General features: G+C 51.0%; 1 protein-coding gene across 1 annotated transcript; it reads right to left on the reverse strand.

Moving 5' to 3' along the window:
* Positions 1-7,540: 7,540 nt before the first annotated feature.
* HTR3A (5-hydroxytryptamine receptor 3A) lies at positions 7,541-19,210 on the reverse strand. The gene is made up of 9 exons (XM_077112038.1): positions 19,144-19,210; positions 17,619-17,785; positions 16,580-16,624; positions 14,628-14,737; positions 12,947-13,116; positions 10,250-10,410; positions 9,696-9,906; positions 9,364-9,585; positions 7,541-7,839 (listed from the first exon to the last, which is right to left on the reverse strand). Exons 1-9 carry the CDS (start codon positions 19,208-19,210, stop codon positions 7,541-7,543), a joined length of 1,452 nt encoding a protein of 483 aa, XP_076968153.1.
* Between the last annotated feature and the right edge of the window lie 1,916 nt (positions 19,211-21,126).

The raw sequence follows: 21,126 nt of genomic DNA on the forward strand, positions 1-21,126 counted from the left end.
CTAAGCCCTGCTTGCCCGGCTCAGCCTCATTTAAGCCTGTTGTCCAGGCGCCTCCATTTCCGCGACAGAAATGCCCAGGCACGGATAAGTTATATGGTCATCCTAGCAGGAAGGGACTCAGATAAAACCCCCCCAGGCCCCTTCATTCACCCAACAAACACTGAGCACCTGCCCTCCGCCGCGCCCAGCTGCCGGCCCAGGGAGAGTAGGTCCCTGCCTCAGGAGCTCATGATCTCCGCAGAGACCCAGCCGCCCTGAGCCCGTAAGTTCCCCAGGAGGAAGCGATTCGCTCTGCTAAGTGGTGTGAGAGAAGGTGCACGAGCAAGCGGGCATCGGGCCTTCCAGCCGCCACGCTGCCCAAAGCCCCCCCAGGCGCCTAGGACCTGTGCTGCCCCCCCACCTCTGCTTTCTTCAGCGGAGACCTGTGCGCCTACCCAACAGGGGCTGAAGAGGAGATCTGAGAAGGGATTTCAGGTAGATTTTGGGTAGGTGTCTCCTCCCCAGCGCAGTGCATTCACTGGCTCCTTCAAAGCTGGGCTGTGTGTCAGGCTCTACGCCAGCGGTGAACGGGCTGGAGAAGCACCTGCCTCTGGAAGTCACAGGCTGGAAGCTAAGAGAAATATAAAAGGAACCATCAGACAGTCAATGAATGAAATGCAATTATGGTGGGAGTAAAGCTGCCGGGGAGGGTGTCGAGAGAGCGTGCTGATGAGGCTAAAGGACTCAGAGAAACACCCCACACCCCTTCAGAAGGCTTTTGGAGAGTGGACCCGTAGGGGGGGATTTTAAGCCTCTTGACAAACCCACATGGTGATGTGAGTTTCATCAGTGAAGAACCAGAAAAATGAGTCCTTGGGCGAAAAGGACAGGAGGGTAAATATGTGGGCAAAGAGCCCAGGATAGAGGCGCTTATGACATGATTAAGCGCCACATAGAAAGAGGAGGAGGATGTCCTGACCAGGTCCTCTGGAGTTTATCTCTAGCCCCCCGCCTCTGGGTGCTTTCTTGACACAGAAGGGGGATCAAGAAAAAGGGACAAGCGTTTCCATTGCAGGTTCCCATCCCGGGTTTTCCACCTCTTGCCTCACGAAACCCTTACCCTGATCTAAAGCCTTCACATCTGGTAGGGAGAGGAGCAGAGCCTGGGGTGGGGCGGCTGCCTCGGGCCTGACGCTGTATCTTCTGCCAGGCTGGTCTAGCAAAGCCCCAGGCAGTGGCATGTCCTGGACTCTCTGCCTTCCAGGTTCCGCTTTCATATCCCTATGAAAGGTTAGAAAGTAGTTCGATATTTATCACCAAAAAGCTGTTGTACAACCCGAACGTGGCCAAACAGAAAGTGTTATTTCTTATACAATGTGAATTACGAATCACACCTGGTCTTTGCTGTGCAGGGGCCTGGGCGGGAGCCTAGGGCGTTTATGTAGAGGCAGCGATAAAACCAGAGTTAAAATTCATCAAGCACTTATTTGGTGTCAGGTCTTCTATTTGCATTAACTCTTTAAATTCTCATGGTAACCCTGTAAGGTAGGTACTATTATTATATTGAGTTTATGAATGAGAAAACTGAGACACAGAGAAGTTAGGCAGCTTGCCCAAGGTCTCACAGTATCGTAGGCGGAATATTATCCTCCCAAAGTCGTTCACTTATTAATCCCCAGAACCGGCGGATATGTTACCTTACATGGACTTTGCAGATGGGATTGTGTCAAGGATTTTGAGATGGGAAGCTTATCCTGGAGTATCCAGGTGGGCTCCAAGTAATCACAAAAGTATTTATAAAGGAAAGAGGAACGCAGGGGCATCGATATGATGAAGGCCAGAAAGAAAGAGGAAATGCTGCACTACGGGCTTTAGAGATGGGGAAACTGGTGATGAGCCAGGGGGTGGCCTCTAGAAGCTGGAAAAGGCAAGGAAACAATCTCCTCTAGAGCCTCTAGAAGGAATACAGCCTTGCCAACTATTTCTGGGTTTCTGATCTCCAGAACTGTAAGATAATAAATTTGTGTTTTAAGTTGATAATCCCTTACGGCAGCGGTAAGTAGCAAATCCACTCTGATAGCATATGCCAGCAGCGAAGTTATGGGCCTTGCCCTGGGATGGGTAAAAAAGCATATAGCTAACCCTATTTGGGACCAAAGCATGTCATTAACCCTTTTGGTCCTTCCCTTTGGCTGCTGGACAAGGATCTCCCAGGGTGTGCTGCCCACCCTATCTAACCACTGACCCTTACCCGCAGCTCCTCACGCTCACCCTAGGAGCCAGTGCTAGCTGGGCTGGGCTTGGAGCCCTAGAGACATGGGCTGAAGAAAAAGGCAGAGAATCCTTCCTGGGCCTTTATATGCTTGGGTATTGGGTAAATGTATATGTATTGGGTAAAACAGCCGTCTTCATTGTCAGGCATCAATATTTTCATTGCAGGTGCAGGAAAGGGGGAACAGCTAGAACAAAACTAAGCATGTATCTAAGAGCAAGTGCTAGACCTGGACACATGCAAGAGGCTCAATTATTCAGGGATCAGTACAGGCACAGTTTGGGGGTGGTGAGCTGGGGGAAGGCAGAGTTTCAGAAACGCATACCAAGCATTCTGGGGACATAATGCTCAGTGTTGGTCCAAAGGAAAGAGCTGGCCTGAAAGAGAAAGGGCTGCAGAGACTCCTAGGGAGGGAAGGAGGCTTATTTGGGGGAATCCAAGAGGGAGGGGGCAAAAAAAAAGTTCGTAAAATCCCCACCATAGAACTTTTGGACTTTGCTGCCACCTTGTGGACAGAACCTGGAAGGACAGGGCTGTGGCTGTCCTAGGCTGAAGATTTAGGTCTCCCTCTGGTCCTTAGGATTGACAATCCTTTCTGAGTCTGGAGTCGGCTTTCCCCCAGGCGAATGGGAGGCACGTGGAGGTGGATCCCCAGGCTCCCGTAGTCCAACCTGTCCTGCTCACCATGTGTCCCTCTGCCAAGAGGTGGGCCGACCAGCAGAGACCTAGCCAGGCTCAGGATGGGTCACTCAAGTTCTGCCATTTCCCACACATGTCCCCAGAGCAGAAACCTTGAGCTGTGGCTTTAAGAACTTTATTCAGGGCTGTGGGAGAGGAATAGTAATGAGAGAAGTAGGGGCTTGAAGGTATGGGAAACAGAGGTCTAGGCTGAGTTTGGTGGAGGAAGGCACTTAGCCGCCCTGGCCTTATGACAAGTGACCAGCTCCCTTCACCTTGCCCATCTCCAAAATGGGACAAAGGGAATAAAAGGCCTTTCCCCATCCCCATGCTTCCCTGAGGTGTAGTTCTCACCCATTCAGCGAGTATCTGAATGGTGTATTCACACATGTCCAGTAGACTGCTGCGCTACTAGCAGGCTGTCGGCTCCTGGCCTTGTGATTTCCTGGGCTTATGCCCTGATGGGAAGCTGGTACCCTGTAACACTAGGATCCCTGTTTTCCAAGTGAGAAAATCAAGGAGGTAAGTTCTTGTCCGATGCTCACAACTCACATATGATGGGGGCAAAATTCAAAGTTTGGGTCTCACTCCACTTAGCACCCATATTCTCCCCAATACCTGTGCTGCCAGAAGGAATGGGAGTGGCAGGGCCGTGGGGCTAGCTCGGGGCTCTTCCCATCTAGAGCTCTGACAGTGGAAAGCCAGGCAGACCCTCTCTCCTTCCCAGTCTAGACTAGTCTCCCTTTAGTGGCTTCTAGGAAATGAGATTGCATTCCTCCCCTTCCAGACTCCCCATTTCATTCGTGTTAGGAGTATCATTATCGGGAAGTTCTTCCTACAGTCTAACCTCCGCACCTCCAGCTGCAGGTCAAGCCTACTTACGAGGTCCCACATACAGTAAGTAGAAGGAGACGTACAGCAGGCTGCTATTTCAAAAAGTCTCAGTCCCTAAAACCAGGGTTTAACTCTCTAATCATGACAGTCAGGGCTGGCCAATCACAGGCCTCATGGGAGAGCTTAAATTATAGAGGACCAAGTTAGAGAAAAGGGAAGAAAAAAAAAATCACCCAACTCCCAGCCACGGGTGCTGCAGCTGATTATTAATTATGTGCTGTTTGTAGCACGCTTACGTCTCCCTCCTCTGACTGGTCAGGGTGCAAGATGGCAGGTGGGGGGAGAAAGCCAATGAGCTGATGTCGGGTGAAGACAATTGTGTGGGGCCCATCCAGGTCCTTATCCCCCCTTTTCCACCCGACCACTCCCCTCCAATCAGGGCAGGAGCTGCCCTCTCTTGCCCACTGCCCCTCCCCAAGCACTCTGGAGGAGAGAGAGAGTGATTAGCGTGGGGCATTGTCCCCACATAATGGGCCCCAGCTGCGGCTTGAAAGAAGAGACAAAGCGCCCGGCCTGCTCCACTCGTATTATCCCCTCGTTAAATCTCTGTTATTAGATTAGATTCAAAATGTATTGATTCAGAGGCTGGAGGGAGGTAGGGAGGGAAAAGAATCCAGTTTGTGAATGCTGGGCCACACCTCTCCACATACTCTCCCTCCTCTTCCTCTCACCCCCCCCCCCCGCCCCCCCGGCAGGCAACTCTTCCTCCTCAGAGAAGTGGGAGAGTGAACCCCTATAAGCCCATCTCCTGGGCTCTGAGCTCAGCCTCTCAACCTGGGCCATTCCTGAAGACCTCGAATGTCCACTAATGGGAGGGGCCCCTGGGGACTTCGAGTCCAGGTGGCCATTTCTGGGAGGAAAGACCACTTCTCCCACTTGGGGGCTATGAATTCATGGAGGGCTGGAGGGGGTTGGGCTGGGCACTTTCAAGTCCTTGAATGGAAACACTTTAGTAGAAATAACCAGATTTGGACAGCAAGTGAAAGAGATCAGAACTGGGAGTTTTCACAGGAGAACAGAGAAAGTGGCAGGAACAGAGTAGAGAAGAGATAGAGAATCAGCAAGCTTCTCAGAAGCACTTATGAAGACGTGGCTGGTTTCTGGTTGTGTCTCTCTGTTTAAGACTGAATGAGAGGGAATGGGCTCAGATGACACGAGACGAAGTGAAGCAGGTCTGGGGAAGTATAACAGATGGGAGGGAAATTCTGGGTCTTCTCATACCCCAGACCGGGTAAAAGTCTCCTTGGGAGAGGTACTGTTGGGTGGGAGTTAGGATCCTGGGGAATGCTCTAACGCTGGGCCTCAGTTTCCCATCCCTGGACAGCTTGGCCTGGATGCTAGATTGATGAGCCCATTGGATGTGGCTAGTGGAGCAGAAGATGTTACATGTGGCAACTCATTCACGAGGTGGTTAATTGGCCACCTCAGTGCTGGGCTCTGCTGCCCCATTGATTGTGGGTGAAGGATGAGGAGGGGGAGATGGGGAATCAATAGGTTGATTAGTGTCTTACTAGTTCTCCAGTTGGACGCTTTGTCAATAGCACCCACTTACTGACCAACATTGCATTGACAGGCACAGACTGTCCACCTTTCTATCCCTCTGGCCTGAACCATGAGTCACCTCACAGCATGACTGGCCGAGCAGGTTCGAGTAGAGTGGGGCAGCTTTTGGTCCCAAGACAAGGCTCCAAAGTCTGAGCTGCAGGGGGCCACCCTGAGAGCGTTGAGATGAACAGTCCCCATCTTCAGTTCAATTTCTGTCCAGCAAGAGGCAACACTTCAAAGTGGGGGCCAATCTTCAGTCCCACAGTCTACTGGGAGATGAATTTCTACCCATCAACTGAGCAAAGATAAACAGAAAATCCTTAACTGATATCAAAAGCACATCTGCGTGGGATGGAAGTAACCGGGAAAACACATTCTCAGTTGCCTTAGGGACAAATAGCCGCTTAGACAATCTTTAATGAGTTCTTTTCCTTTTTTTTTTTTTTCGCATGGGCAGACACCAGGAAACGAACCCAGGTCTCTGGCATGGCAGGCGAGAACTCTGCCTGCTGAGCCACCGTGGCCCACCCTAAATGAGTTCTTGCCACATTCTGGGGAAACTGGGGTGAGAAGAAGTAGAGAGAAGTTCAAACACATGGGCCTCTTTCCCCAACCTCTAGGCTCTTTCAGACATGAAGCCCCCATGGGTCTAAGGTTCTCCCCTTGCCCAGCCTCTGGGATGGTCGATCAGCTAGAATTGAAGAGTTTGGAGTCTGGAGAAGGTACAGTTTCAGGTTTCCCGTACTGAATCCCTTATAATCAGCCACCCAGAAACACCTGGAAAGGCAGTGGAACTGTTAGGACTTGCTCGCAGATGTTACCATTAGGCTCTTTCCCTTTAGTCTGGCTTTGTTTGGTGCTCCCTCTCTGCTGTGCCTTCTTCCGACAGGGAGGGATTGGGGTGGAGGGAGAAAGGGAGAACAGAGAGCGTCTCAACCATGCATGGAGGACACCGAGACAGGCAGCGCCTTCCTTTCCTCTGAAGGCCTGTTGGGGTCATAGAGGAAGGTGCTCCTCAACATGTCTGAAAGCCTGATGCCTAGGAGATGGGGTCAGGGTACGAGAAGTAAGACCAAAGACCATCACCCTGACTCTGCCTTGCTCACGTTCCTGCTTCCTGGTGGATGTGCAGGGGCTGGCTGCTGAGAGGCCCCCCCAAATGAGACAGATAAACTCAAGCCTCGGCCTGGAGTTTCCAAGCTCCAATCGGCTGGTGCTGGCCGTGGTGCTGATGTTCTAGTCTCCGCTGCAGGGTCCCCTTGGGGAAGTCTGCTGTGTAGGGGAGCGTTTGCTCCTAACTTCCCTGGGCCCAGGTGATAACAGGATGGTGTGAATCCCTCTGACATCTTTCCAGGGGACTGCAGAACCGAGCTTCCTCCTCCCCACCTCTTCATCGCTAAGTGTTCATGGTCTTAAAATCCACCCCCTATTATTTCTTCATCGTAGAAGCCACTATTTGTTCACTTTCCAATTTCCTGGGGCAGAAGGTCACAAACAATTGAATGCGTAAATAATTCCAAAACATCATTTCCATCATTAATTCCATTATTTTAGGTTCCACCCACTCAGTTTTTTCCCAAAGCTGCTGACAAAGGATCAAGAAGAGAGTTTAATCAGGGTGTCATGACATCTTATCACCCCCACCTAAAGCCCACCATCTGCTAGAGGCACAAACGTCCATGGAATTGGCCACAGGGGAGGTGACGGAGAAGATACTGGGGGTCTAGATGGACCTAGTGCAGTTACCAGCCTGATGTGCAGAGAGTTGATTGTGCCTTCAACCTAAAAACAAGGCTGGGGAGGTAAGTAGAATTCCAAGGGGCCTTATTTGGGGGACGTGCCAATGGGGAGACCGAGGCTTGGTGATCAGATGAAGGCAGGAAATGCCTGGGATCCCCACCCCCTCCCCGATCTAAGACAGCACATTGAAAAGCCTCAGTGGGTAGCTGGGGGAGAAGATATAAGGGTCTTGGACATCAATGTCTCAGGGGACAGGCCCAGGCCCTGGTTCAGGGTTACAGAGATGAATAGCCCTTGGCAACAGGGGGTGGAACTGCGTCTGTGTCTTGAGACTGTCTCTGGCTCGGCCCTGGGCCCTGGAGGACCTCAGCAGAAACCGCCATCCCCATGGTGACCAGCCCCTCGACCCCTCCCCTGCTGGGCCGTGCCCACTCAGGAGTACTGCCAGAGGGACCAGAGTGCGACGAGCGTGGCGGTGTAGGCCAGCACCGCCAGCAGGTAGACGCGGAAGAGCAGCCGATCCAGTATGGAACCCACGCGCAGCCAGTCCCGGGCCACCTGCCGGCTCTCGTCGCGCTTCTCCAGGAGGCGCCGCATGGCCGACAGCTCCTGCAGCAGCCCGTGCACCGCCAGTGAGGCCCCCCGCGGCGGAGGTGGAGGGCTGCCCCTGCCTCCCGGCATCTTCTCCAAGTCCTGGGGTCCTCCCAGGTGGCCACAGTGGTTTCCCATGGCTGGAAGAGAGCAGAGCGTTGGCAAAGAGGGAGGCCCAGTAGCTTTCAGCCCAAACACTGTTCCTGTCTCTATAGCTCTATGGAGGGTTTTATTATGAACCATTTTAGATGTAAAAAGCACAAAGAATGATATCATATATTTATGTTCCTGTCATCCAACTTGGACAAATAAACATAACTGATACAACTTAAGATTCCTGTCCACCCTTCCTCAGCCATGTCCCCTGTCCCTTCCTCAGCTCAACAATACAATGAATTAGGTGTTTATTTTTCCCATGCATTTTCATCCTATGGTTTAATATCCACTGTTTCACTTAAGCCTTACAACACCCCCTGAGGGATGCAGAGTGGGGGGATTACTGTCCCTACTTTTCAGGTGAACATACTGAAGCTCAGAGAGGTTAAGTGGCTAGTTGTGGCCATACAGCTGGAGCATCTTATCATAGTGAAGCTACCAAGGCCTGGGTATCTGGACTCCCACTCCAGTACTCTCTCAAATAATCATATTGCCTCAGAGGGCTGGTCTGTGGCCACTGCCTTCATCTCCATGACTCTAAGTCCTAAGGGACCAGAAAACTCCCCTTCAGATATGGCTACCTTCACCAGGTCAATAGTAAAATTAGGCGTTAAGCTGATAGACCAGCTCACTCTGTGGACTAGACCATGATGAGAGGGCCTGTAATGAAGCAGAAGTCTCATGCAAAAGGCCTGGCCCTTGCCAGGAAGGACAAGATGTAGTACGGTGGATGACTAAAGACACTCGCTTAAAGTCAGGCAGGCCTGCGTTCAAATCAGTTTTACCGGTTACTGGTTCTCTGACTTTGGACAAGCTGTTTAACTTCTCTGGTGTCTGTTTCCTCACTTGAAACATGCAAGTGAGAATCCCTGCTCTCACTTGCTGTGAGATTGGACTGCTGTGAGGATTACATGCAAGCACAGAAAGTGTTTTACACGTGCCTGATACAAGTGCTCAGCAAACCAGCCAACCAACCAAAACCAAAATGGAGCTGATCCATCAGGGACTAGAGGCCCAGATTCAGTGTCTCTCTGTGCCCTTCTCTCTGCCTCATAGGAGCTTGAAATTCCAAGGGACCTGATCTTCAGGGTATTTAGAACAACAGAGTTTGAGAAATCTTGGCTGCAATATTTAAGCATGTGGGGAAAGGAGGCCAGCCCCTGCCTGAGGGTTATTCTATCGACCCATCCTTGGGTCCATCTGGGAGAGAGGACGCTCTCAGCACAGCCTGCCATCTCGGCTCCTGTCAGGCCCCGCCTCTGGCACTCTTACCCACCTCTCTCTCCATATCCAGGCCTACCAGAGGATACGAAGGTAAGGAAAGAGTCCACATTGACTCCTTTGTCCTGATGTCTGTCTCTTCCTGATGAGGCTGGGGTGGGTGCCTTGTGCAGGACAGTGCCCAGTTCCCAGGCCCTCCCAGGCACGTGGCATGCCACACCTTTCAGAGACTCTCCACCAAGTCCCTAGAGCCCGCCCATGTGGGCCGCACCCCACCCCTCTCTCACCTGAACAATCAGGGGTCTCGGTGGCCGGGCAGGCGGCTGAGGGCCTGTGGGGATGGGACGGCTCCCCCAGGCAGAGGAGCCTGGCGATTCTCTCGAGAACCACGCGCCTCAGCCAGCCAGGCACCGGCCGCTGTAGGTCTTGCTTGTGCACCAGCCGCACGATAAAGATGGTCTCCGCCAGGCTGATCACGAGCAGAGCCATGCACACGACAAAGTAGACGCCTGGCGCGCCCGGGGCGGGGGAGGGGAGACACACAGGAGATGAGAGGGACCCGGCCCCCCCCGCCCCCCGACTGCACGGGCCCCCACCCCCGCCCCAGGACGGGCCTTACCAATGAGGGGAGTACCAATGGCGGTGGCGGGCAGCGTGTCGGACACTATGATCAGGAAGACGGAGTAGCCCAGGAGGAGCGTGATCTTGAAGGAGACCCTCTCCCCGCTGTCCGGGGGCAGGTAGAAGCCCACGATGTCCATGACCATGAGGAAGATACTGGGCAGCAGCAGGTTGACCGCATAGAACAGGGGCCGCCGGCGGATCACCACCTGCGCCAGGAGAGGCGCTATGGGCGGGGGAGCCGGGCCAGATGCGCTCTGCCCCGGGGACCAGACCCCCCTCGCTTCCTAGGGCTCTCAGCCTGGGCTACTCGGAGAAGGAGAAGGAAAGGAACAGCCTCCATATTCCGCCTCCGGCTGTCGAGAGAGGGGGAGGCCTCGGGATAAGGGAGGGACAATCCAGCTGCGATTTCCCATTCCCCTCACCGGGGTTCCGGGAGTTGGGAAAAGGGCGAAGGACCTCATTTCCAGTGGGCCTCCGTGAGCCGACCTGGGGGGAAGCCCTGGCCCTCTCACTCAGCAGAGCACCGCGCCCAGGCCCCGAGCCACTCACGTAGAACTTCATTTCTGCGTAACTGTCGCTGCTTTCTATACTGAACTCCCGAAACTGCGTCAGCACCCCCAGAAGCTCCCACTCGCCCTGGTTCATGAAGACGCTCTTGTCGACCTTCACCTGCTCCGGCAAGCGCCACAGGGAGATATTGATGTCTTGGACTGAGAGAGAAGAAACCAAGTCAGCTTTGGAGACCCTGAGGTGGGGGCGCAGGGGTGGGCGGCAGCCAGGGAGCTGACGTCAGAGGGCGGGGTTCAAGTTTCAGCGCTTCATCTCCAGCCCCAGCTTCCTCGGGTTACTAAACGAGGTCAGATCACACCTGGGACTTACCTCGCCGGGCGGTGATGAGCGCAAACGAAGTCTTGGGTGAAAACACACAGCAAAATGCAAAGAGCCATGTCAAACATCATTAGAAGGCCTTCCCTCCCTACCCCACCCCACCCTTCTCTTTTGAACACCTTTCTAGATCCCCCCCCCCCCCCCCCCGTTTCATTGCCCATTTGGGAAATGAACACAAGTCAACATTCTTCACCCTTGCATTGACAGAACTGCCTATGTTTAAAGGTGAATTAGGAAACTAAGCAGAATCCTCACTTACAGATCAGCAGTTCCACTTCTCTGTACCCACACTAGAGAAACAGACATACATGTACACCAGGAAAGATACCAGAAATATCAATTCCAGCAAAATAACAGAAAAAATCTAAATGTCCACCGATCAGAAAAATACTCAATAAACTATGATGCATCCAAATCATGAGATGTCCCATAGCCGCTAAAATGTGTAAGGAAGATCTCAATACACTCTAAGATGCAAAAATGTCCGAGACTTATTGTTGAGTTAAAAGAAGCAAATTGCAGTATGTAATAGCACATGCAATTGAATACATGTATGTAAAATTAAAAAACCTATAAAATAATTTCCCATAAAACATAGATATGTGTGTATGTGTGTGTACATACACACACATGTATACACATGCACAATGCATGTGTGGATATACATGCATATGGAATGATCTAGAAGAATATAAATGAAATTTTACTGATAAAAATTATTAACTCTTGGTGCGGGGAGTTGGTAAAGTTTGGGATTGAGGGTAGAGTTCAAAGGGGACTTCAGCTTTATCTGTAATTATGACCTTTGTTCAAGGAAGTTATGTATTGCTTTTGTAATTAAAAGTTAATTTAATAAATAAAACTAGAGTTGGCCCAGAGGCTGCCTTTTTCAGTAGGGCCATGTTTGCATTACCGGACCTGTAGGAAGTACCAAGCACTCACTCACTTAATAAGGATTTGCCAAGTACATTTTCCAGTGCTAGGATCTAACATTGGGCAAGAAAGTCACATCCCTGCCCTTTCTATGTTTATATCTGGTGGAGAAGCAGCCATTGAACAACTGCTTACAAGTGCTCTAGGATGTGCTAAAACTGGGCAGCTGGCATGGCCTAGCCTGGGGCATGCAGGACTGATACACTGTCATCGGAAGGCTGTGCAGGCTAGGTGTGGTTGGGGGTGGGGCCGGAGGGGGCAAGAGGCCTGGGAAAGGAAGCAGCAGGCGAGAAAGGGAAGGAACAAGGGGCTTTTAGCACTAGAAAGGAGGGTAGCTTGGCTGGAGCAGAGCTCAGAGGAGCCGGCAGGAAATGAAGCTAGAGCTGTGGGGCCTGTGGGCAGGGCCCCATCGGCCAAGCTGCAGACTTGGACTGCACCCCGCCCGCCCGAGGAGTGCTGGGCAGCCCTCGAGGCTTTGAAGCACAGTGACAGGATCAGATTTGCATTTTAATAAGATCTTTCTGGCTGCTGGGAGGGGGCAAGAAAGAATGACAGAGCCCCATTAGGAGGCTATTGCAGAAACCCAGGCAAAACACAAGAGGATAAATATTGTATGATCTCACTTTGATGAAATAGTTAGAATATGCAAATTCAAAGAGTCAGAAATTAGAATACGGGCTACCAGGGGCAGGGGGTGGGAGGGGAAAAGGGAGTTACACTTAATTGGTAGAGTTCCTATTTGGGGAGATGGAAAAGTTTTGGTAATGGTGATAAGGGTAGCACAACTTTTGAATATAATTAACATCACTGAATTATATACTTGAAAGCAGTTAAAATGGGAAATTTTAGGTTGTATATATGTTAAAAGAATAACTTTTTAAAAAATCCATAGAACTGTGTAAGAAAAAAGAATGAACCTAATTTAAAGTATGAAATACAGTTAATAATATCATTATAGTAATATTGGTTCATTGCTTGTAACAAAGGTACCCTACTAATACATAATATTAATAACAGGGAAACCTGTATAAGTGAGGGGGGCGTATATGAGAACTCCATACTTGCTGCATGATTTTTCCATTAAAATATACTCTAATAAAAATAAATTAAAAATTACAAAAAAAAAAAAAAGAAAAGAGAAAGACATCAAGGCAAGAGGGCGGCAGTGGAGATGAAGAGAAGTGGGTGGGTTTTCTAACATTTGTGATGATAGAAAAGAACTGCCCCTCGCTCAGCACCTTGCAGCCGGTTCAGTTCCGCAGTGACTTGTGAAATCCTCCCACCAAACGAAAGGGGCAGGAAGGAGCCCCTTCGAAAGAGGAGGCTCCTCCGAAACATTAAGAGAGTGCGCGGTAAGTTGGGTAAGGGGGTGCCTGCTAGGGTGGACTCCTCATCATCCCCGCCCCCCAAAGCCCACGCGCTCACTGGTGTGTAGCCAGCTGGTGAAGGTCAGCGAGCAGTTCTGCACGTCGAAGGGGAAGTTGTAGATGTCCAGGCTGCAGGCCGTCACCACCTGGAGGGGCTTGTAGTTCTGGACCTCGCCGTGGTGCCGCACATACACGTACGGGATGCTGGGAGACTTCCCCACGTCCACGCTGGCCAGGGAAGAGGGCTCAATGTGGGGGCTCAGGAAGCAGCCACCAGGTCAGGCCCTGGGAGTCTGCAGGTCGCTGAGCGGCCCAGGAGGGAACTAAATCCAGAAAGAGTCTAGGAAGCAGGAAAACCTGGACAGTTTGGTCCAGCCTTGATTCCCCAAACATTTTTATCTGTGTCTTTGGCTTCTTTACTTGTCATTGTCCGAAGGCTACTTTATAAGCAGTCAAGGGTATTTCTCCTTCTTTATTAGCCTGGCATTCTAGGCACAAAATGCAGGGAAGGAATCCAGGGACCCAAAAGCCGTATGCTCTGAGGGGCATGCCCAGATGCCGCCCCCTCTCCCCACCCATCACCCACCCGGACTGGGCAGGGCTCAGCTCCCAGAACCACCAGCCCCAACGAGGGGCAGGCATGGAGAGAGAGGAGAACCTTGGGTTCCATCCTAATTCTGACTTCTCTTGGCTTCCCATCCCTAGAGGTCCTGTGAAATAAGAATAATCATTTCTGGAGAAAAAGGAACAGAGAGATCATTGATAAAAATTGGGGGAAGCCGGGAAAGTCCCACAAAACATCATCCCCCTCTCTTGGCTGATGCCTGATCCCTGGGCTCTTTTGAGTGACCACTGTGGCATAGAGCTGGCTGAGCCCGGGGTCCTGAACCTACAGACTTCTGTGGAATCGGGCTTAGGGATGAGAGGCCAAGCCCAAGGCTGCTTTTCCATTTAAACCGGAGATCCAGCCAGAAACTGGAATTTTCCAGACCCTTCCAGCCTGTGCTATGCAGGACACAGGGGCAAAGGTCAACTGCCAGCCTTGGAAAACAATGAGAACGGTGCCCCCTGGAATTGGGCAATGCAGCGGTTTTTGGGTGGAGGGTGTCTGTCCCCCTGCCACCTTCTCCTTTCCATCCATCTTTCCTAGCCATCTTCCCTGCCCCTGAATTCAGGTCCTGAAGGAACCCGAGGGTAGGAGAGGATATGATGCTTGCGGTCTAAAGAGCTAGTGTTTGGCTACTGGAAATAAAGGCTGGTGAGACCCACAATATGAAGTGGGTGTAATTTGTGGCCATCTGGACCCATGTGTGACTGGACAGGTTTGAATGAGCTCCCCAGCTTGAAATCTCCCCCCAAGACCAGGAATGGTGGCCACTGTTGATGCTCCATTCCTTTCAGTAATAGTACTGTCCCTTTTCAAATTTCATCTGTCCCTCATTAGTTTATTATAACTCGGTGTGAATTCATTCTATGGCTTCCTTTCTCTTGGGATAGGGGGTCCCTGGAGCAAGAAGCACAGAGTTTCAACATCAGGCCTAGAAAAAGGAGAATTTAGAAAAGAAAAGGAGAGGAAAAAAGACAATAGAGAATTGGGGCCAAAGCCAACTTTACTTCTGCACTTCTGCAAGTCTGGGAGGGACGTCTGAAGTGCAACAGCAGGGAGCTCATGTCCCACCCCAGCCCAGCCAGCTGCCTTCTCCCGCCCCTGCCCCAGCTGCCCAGCACCGAATACTCACAACTCGTTGATGAGGATGTCGGGAACCCAGATGCTGTCAGTGGGGATGGACAATTTTGTGATGTTGTCAAAGTCCTCTGGGTTCCACTGGAGGAACTCATCATTCCAGTACTAGGGGAGAAGGGGTGCAGTGATGGGTGGCCCCTCAATCCTGGGGGAGGGTCCTTCGCAACTCGGGCAGACTACATCCCCACGTGCTCGGACCACAGGTGGGCATCTTCTTGGGAAAATCTAGAGTGTGGGGGCACCCAGATCACTCAGCAGCAGCTTAGAGTCTCCCCACCGCTGTGCTCACAGGCTCCCTGATTGGACACCTGCAGCCTCTATCTGAAGCTAGAGTTCAGTGATTTCTAACATAACATCAATTTTGATTTTAGGCAAATAACTTCTTGGGTCTTGGTCTGCTCGTGTGTAAATGAGAACAATACTATCCACCTCCCCGAGCAGAGATCCATTCTCAACCCTCCTGCCAGAATGCTTGGTCTAAAATGTAAATGTGGCCATGTTACTAGCTTGCTTAAAATTCCTTAGTGGAATTTAAACCCCAGTTGTAAAATTCAACCTGTGGTCAAAAAAGTCCTTCATCATTTGGCCTCCACCTGTCCCTAGAGCCTCAGTTTTTCGCCCCATCTCTCTGTGAATTCTACACTCCAGTCCTATGGATTGAGACACGACTGAAGCCACCACAGTTTTGCATACACTGCTCTCTCTCTCTCGGTGCTGCAACCCCTGTCTGCTATACCGAGGCACATTTTACACATCCTTCTAAGCCTAGCCAGGGCCTCTGCCCGTCCCTTCCTCCAGGAAACGTGCCCTGACCCCTACTCCCCAAGACTTGCCCCCACTTATGCCCATGGTTGGTATTTTTGCTTGCCCTCCTTGAACGGCTGTCTTGTTGCATTTTCATGTTGATTCGGCCAGCCTGCGAGCTCACTGAGGGCAGGGCCTGAGTCGTGTTTGTGTCTCTAGTTCCCGTCCCTTAGCACAGTCACTGGACATTCTCTCCTAGGTGACAATAAGGAGCTGGAGCAGAAGGTGACCCTAGAGGTCCAGCGGTGGGGCTCGGCCTGATGTCCAGGATAAGGACCTGCAGGCTGCCTTTTCTTATTGGGGTCCCTTCCCTTGAGGCAGGCTGTGCTCTCTATTAGCGAATCTCTCTGCGAGGCAGGAAGGGATCAGCAGTCTGCCTTCTTCTTCCACCTTCTCCCTGACCCGCGTGCTGGAAGTGGTGGCGGAGCGTGCCCAAGAGCAGTGGGGTGGGGCTTGAGACCCACATGTTCTGGGCGTGCCTGCAGAACCACTCTCAGGGTTGACCCCTGTGACCTGTCCACGTCCTCTGTTCCCCTCCCCAACTTCAGCCACTTCAATTTCTCCTTCTGCCCCCATACTTCCCAGGGCTGTCAGAGCAGCACCCGGCCACTGGACAGCAGCCTCTGCTGTCTGCCCCCCACTCACCGCACCCCACATGCTCCCCCCCCCACTTGAAGTCCTAAATGCTGCCAAGACCTCAGAGCGCCCATTAGAAGTTCAAAGAATGGGGGAAACGGCCCTGGAGGTGAGGACCAAGTGGACGGAACTATCCTATTTCAACCACCCAATTGGGTTGTTGTCCAATTTGGCTTAAAAGAAGGAAGAACTTTCTGGCAATTAGAGCTGTTTGAAAGTGAAAAAATGGCTGCCTTGAGAGTTCCCAATCACTGCAGGTGTTCAGCAGAGGTGGGACGAGCACTTGTTTGAGATGCTGTGAAGAAGTTCAGAAACCAGAAGAGAATTTAGAGGATTTCTCCTCCAGCAATTTTCCCTTAATCCCCAGTCCCCAGGGGAGAGGATTCTAGATTCCTGGATGAGTGTGCCCCTGAATCGCCGTGCTCGCCTTCCCTCACCGAGGCGTCTGGGGCTCCTGACCCCTGGGAGAGAGGAGTCCCCATCACAGGGCGGGAGTTGTCTGCTCACCTGCCGGTACCAGATGTAGGTGGTCAGTACCTGGTTCTTCTCATCCTGGGAAAGGAAAGGGAGACAGACTCAGGGGGCCCTTGTGGGCTGGAGGTCCCCCTGCACACACCAAACACTCCCTCCCAAAAGGAGCCACTTCTCTGCACCCCTGTACCCTTGGCAGTGAAGAAAAGGCCTGGGGAAGGGAGACAAGCTGGAGCTCCCTGATCAGTTAGGAGAAATTGGTCTTTTACTCAGAACGTCTAAAAACAAATATAATAGTGTTTGCAACTTCTATTATATTTTGTATAGTAAACGTAAAATGACAGAAGACAATAACAGAAGGTATTTATAGATACATGACATATAAATGAGGACTATGATATAGTTCCCACAATATGTGTGCATGTATGAATGAAAGAACAGTCATCTCTCCCCCATCCAAATCCTCAGTTTTCCTTCCCCAAACAACCATAGTAACCAGTTTGAAGCATTTCTCTCTAGGGATGTTCTAAAATGCAATGATTTCAGAATATATCCCAGTGGGTAGGTTGACCACAGCGGAGACTGTGAAGTCAGTTCCCGTCCACGGCCCCCTAGCAGAGCGCCCTGCAGCTCGGGTCTCAGCCCCTCTGCAGTTGCCTTCTTATTCAGCGCCACACAATGTCCTCCCTCCCCTGCTGGGCAGCTGCCCCTCTCCGGGCAGAACTGTACCCTACCTCAGTAAGTAACTAAGTCATTGATTCCTGGCACAACCGTTTAGTGACACCTGCCATGTGCCAGCAACCCACGGAGGATGCCAAAAGCATAGAGAAGAGCAGGACATAGTCCTGGCTCACGTACAGCTGACCCTGGGTGAGGGCCGCAGGTGGTGAGCGTCAGTGGCCGTGGGGGTCTGGGAGAGGGCGCCACACGGGACCACTGCAGACTCGGGGCGTGAGCAGCCACGCAGTGGTGGTGGGGGCGGGGGGGGGGTTGCTGCAGCCCCTCCCGGGCCGCAGGCGCTTCGGGCACCTGAAGGTCCCCCTGTGAGCGGGGGCCTGGCTGGGGCGGCGCTCACCACGCTGAGGATGGCGTAGACGATGACGTCGATGGACACGGTGGTGGGCGTCCTCCAGTCCCGCACCGGCCGCACGGCCTTCTTGTAGTTGGCCAGGAGGTGATCGGACAGCCTGAGCAGCGCGGGCCTGGCGCTGGGCCGGCCCGGGTCAGGCCCCCTCCGCCGCGCTGGGAAGGGGAGCGGGTCTCAGTGGGCCCGAGAGCCCGAGTCGGCCCCCGGCCCGCTGTGCCTGGGCTAAAACTCTCAAAAGGAGTACGCCGTGCTAGACGTGGATGGGCTTTGAGAACGTTATGTCAAGCGGAATAAGCCGGGCGTGAAAGGAGGGGTACTGTAGGGGTCCACTTATCTCAAATATCTGGAATGAGCAAATTCATAGAGAACGAAAAGTAATCAAGGCTGCTGAATTATATAGTTAAAAAGCAGGGAAAATGAAAAAAAAATGAACAATAAAAAATGGTGAAAATGGGAAATTCCGTTTAATATTTGTTACTACCTTTAAATAAATGCATTTGTAGAAACAAAGGTAGATTAGATATTACCAGGGGCTGGGGGCAGGGGAAATGGGGAGGTATGGCTTAACGGGCATAGACCTTCTGTTGAAAAAGTTTTAGCAATGTAGTGGTGACAGTAGTGCCGCATGGTAAAAGTAATTAATGCTACTGAATTGCCCACTTAAAAACTGTTAAGTGGCAAATTGTGTGTTTCATTTGTTTAAAAATTGTTATAAATTACAGAATTTAAATTTAAAAAAAAATGTCCCTGCCATTCACCACCTCACAAAATTCCCAGACATCTCCACGCCGGCAGACTGAACTTCCCGTCACCAGAACATCTTGTTGGCAGAGATTCCTTGGCCCCAGCTCCAACCCACCTCTGTAGAGGGAGAAAGCCTTCCAAGATGAGGAATGAACATGGAAACAGATCTCTCTGCAACTAAAACTTCCCATATTCTGGGAGGGAAAGGCAGGAAAGGATGGGTCGGGGAATACAGAGAGAAATTTGGTATTATAGGAGTTTAGCAGCAAGTGGACTTTAGGAAACAAAGACCCAGAGAATCCATGCAATGAAACTGGTGAAGTTGAGGAAAGATTACCAGATTAGATCTCCTGCCAACCAGCTGGCCCCTTCTCAACCAGAATATTCTCATTTATAACAGGAAGAGGAGGGCCAAATGAGTTCGAAGTTCCCTTGCAGCTGCCATTCAGTGAGTTAACGGGTAAGGTAAGGGGAAAGGAGCCCCTCTCCTGGCACCTGTCCGGCGCATTTCTGATGCAGGGAGCTGTTACTGTGTACACCTCTCAGCAAGCCCTGCTCTCATCCCAGCACTCAACTTCCCAAACTTTCTAGTGCAATCACAGTGCCTCAAAATGCTCTTATGCTCCTTCGTGGTAAGCTCCCCAACCGTCTGGCAGCCACACCCTTTCCAAGACCCTCCTTCCCTCAACCCTCAGAGTAATAAGTATCCCCCACCCGACCCCTGCCAAGGGCCAACGAAGTCCTGCATGTTTCCCAGCCCTCCCCTTACCTTCTCCCTGTGCCAGGAGCGTGGACAGAAGCAAGGCGAGCAGTGCCTGCTGGACGGGCACCAGCATGGCGAGCTTCCCCAGGGGTGACAGTCCTCGAAGCGGTCGTTCAGGGTGAGCCCCGCCACGGGCCAACCTCGTGTCCTAGCAAGTGTGTCTCTCCCGGCTGCTCCACTGCACCTTCTGAGGCTGTAGCCTCGCACTCCCCGGGCCACCAGCGTTGGGAAGTCGCCAAGTTTTCCTGCAATCAGTCCTTCCACTGGATCAGGTTTCAGTGCGGGAGGGGAGGGGAGGGGACCACTGAGAGGGGCGCGTGCCCCGCTGTTGTCAGGCTGCAGGAGCTGAGTGTTTGCCATTCAAATCCAGATGTACCTGGGGACAGGGGGCTGCAGGAGCCTGTGGGCTGCAAGGTGCTCCAGTATCTGCCTGCACTTGTGCTGCAAGGTGCTCCAGCGTCTGCCTTCACTTCCCTGGCAAATATGTCTCCTATGCATTGGGCTGGGGTGGGGTGAGGTGAGTGAGGCAAGGGCAGGAGGGTTATTCTATTGCTCCACAGGCCAGGGTGTCCCTGACCAAGCACCTGACTGGGCATCTCAGCAAACAGGACTGGGACCAAGGAATTCCTGCCCTTTGTCCTCCTTTCAAATACATGCACAGTAAAATATAATTATGCATATAGTAAACATATAATAGTAATACATGCTCATTGTAGAAAGCCATGAAGAAAAAATTAAATCATCCGTAAGCTTACTGCCCAGATACAGTCACTGTTAATATTTTGCTGTATATTCCTCTATCATTTCTTGCTATCACATGTGTACAATGAAATAAACACACCACACATACAATTTTGTATTCCTTTTTTTTGGCTCAATATCATTTCATAAGAATATTCAACACTTTTTTTATTTTTTAGATTTATTACCTTTTATGCTTAAATAAATATTTGAGATTTAATGAATGGGAACACGGTAAGGAACACAATATTTTAGGCAGTTGAAGACATAAAAGTTCTGTTGACAGAAAAATGTATAATTGTAATTCTTATCTATACATATATTTGGGGTCAAAATCCAATAAAAATAAGACACTCTTCCTCAAAAAACATAAATACCTTCTCCACTATTTTTTAATTATAGTAAAATATACATAACATGAAACATACTGTCTTAAAGTATACGATTCAGTGGCATTAAGTACATTCACCAGTTCTGCAACCACCACCAAGCTCTAATTCTCAACTTTTCTTTGCCCCAAATGGAAACCCAGTACCCATTAAGCAGTCAGTCCCATTAACATCTTTCTTTTTATTTTTTTGCTTTTTATTTTTTGGTGCATGGTCTAAGAATTGAACCCGGGTCTCCCGCATGGAAGGTGAGCATTCTACCACAGAACCACCTGTGCACCCAACACCTTTCTTTTGAATGTGCTTTGCTTAAAGAAGTCTTCCATACCTCCTTGTAAGTTAAATAGGCAAGTGTCTATCACTCAGATACTGAACTGTGTGCCCCCAAAATTGTGTGAGGAAAGAACTGCCGTGAGTCTCTATTCGCCCCATTCGCCATTTGCATAAATGTGGACTTTTCTCCCCCAAGTTTGCTGAGGATAAGATATGTCTGTATTAATCATGGCAAGTTTCAATAACAAAACATTTCCAGTTGAGTCTGAATGTGGGTGGGCTGGAAACACTGTATGTATGAAGGATGAATTTTCTGAATTGTAGTTAAGTTAGAAGCCCCATTTTGGTCAGGGCTGAGTCCAATCAGCCCTGCTTGGAGTCCCTGGGATGCTCAGTCAAGCTTCGGCAGGTAGGGTTAACCTTCTCTTAGGCTGTGCACTTTATCACTGCACAATCCAGGAAAACAAGCAAAAATCAACGCCAAGACTTCCTTTTGGGGGACTGGAGATGCGGACAAGTAGAACAGGAGAAAATTGGGGATCACAAGCTTCTAGGGAACAAAAAGGCAACAGAGCCAGGTGTCCCA

The sequence above is a fragment of the Tamandua tetradactyla genome, chromosome 8, assembly GCF_023851605.1.
Source record: "Tamandua tetradactyla isolate mTamTet1 chromosome 8, mTamTet1.pri, whole genome shotgun sequence".
NCBI classification, from domain to species: Eukaryota; Metazoa; Chordata; class Mammalia; order Pilosa; family Myrmecophagidae; genus Tamandua; species Tamandua tetradactyla.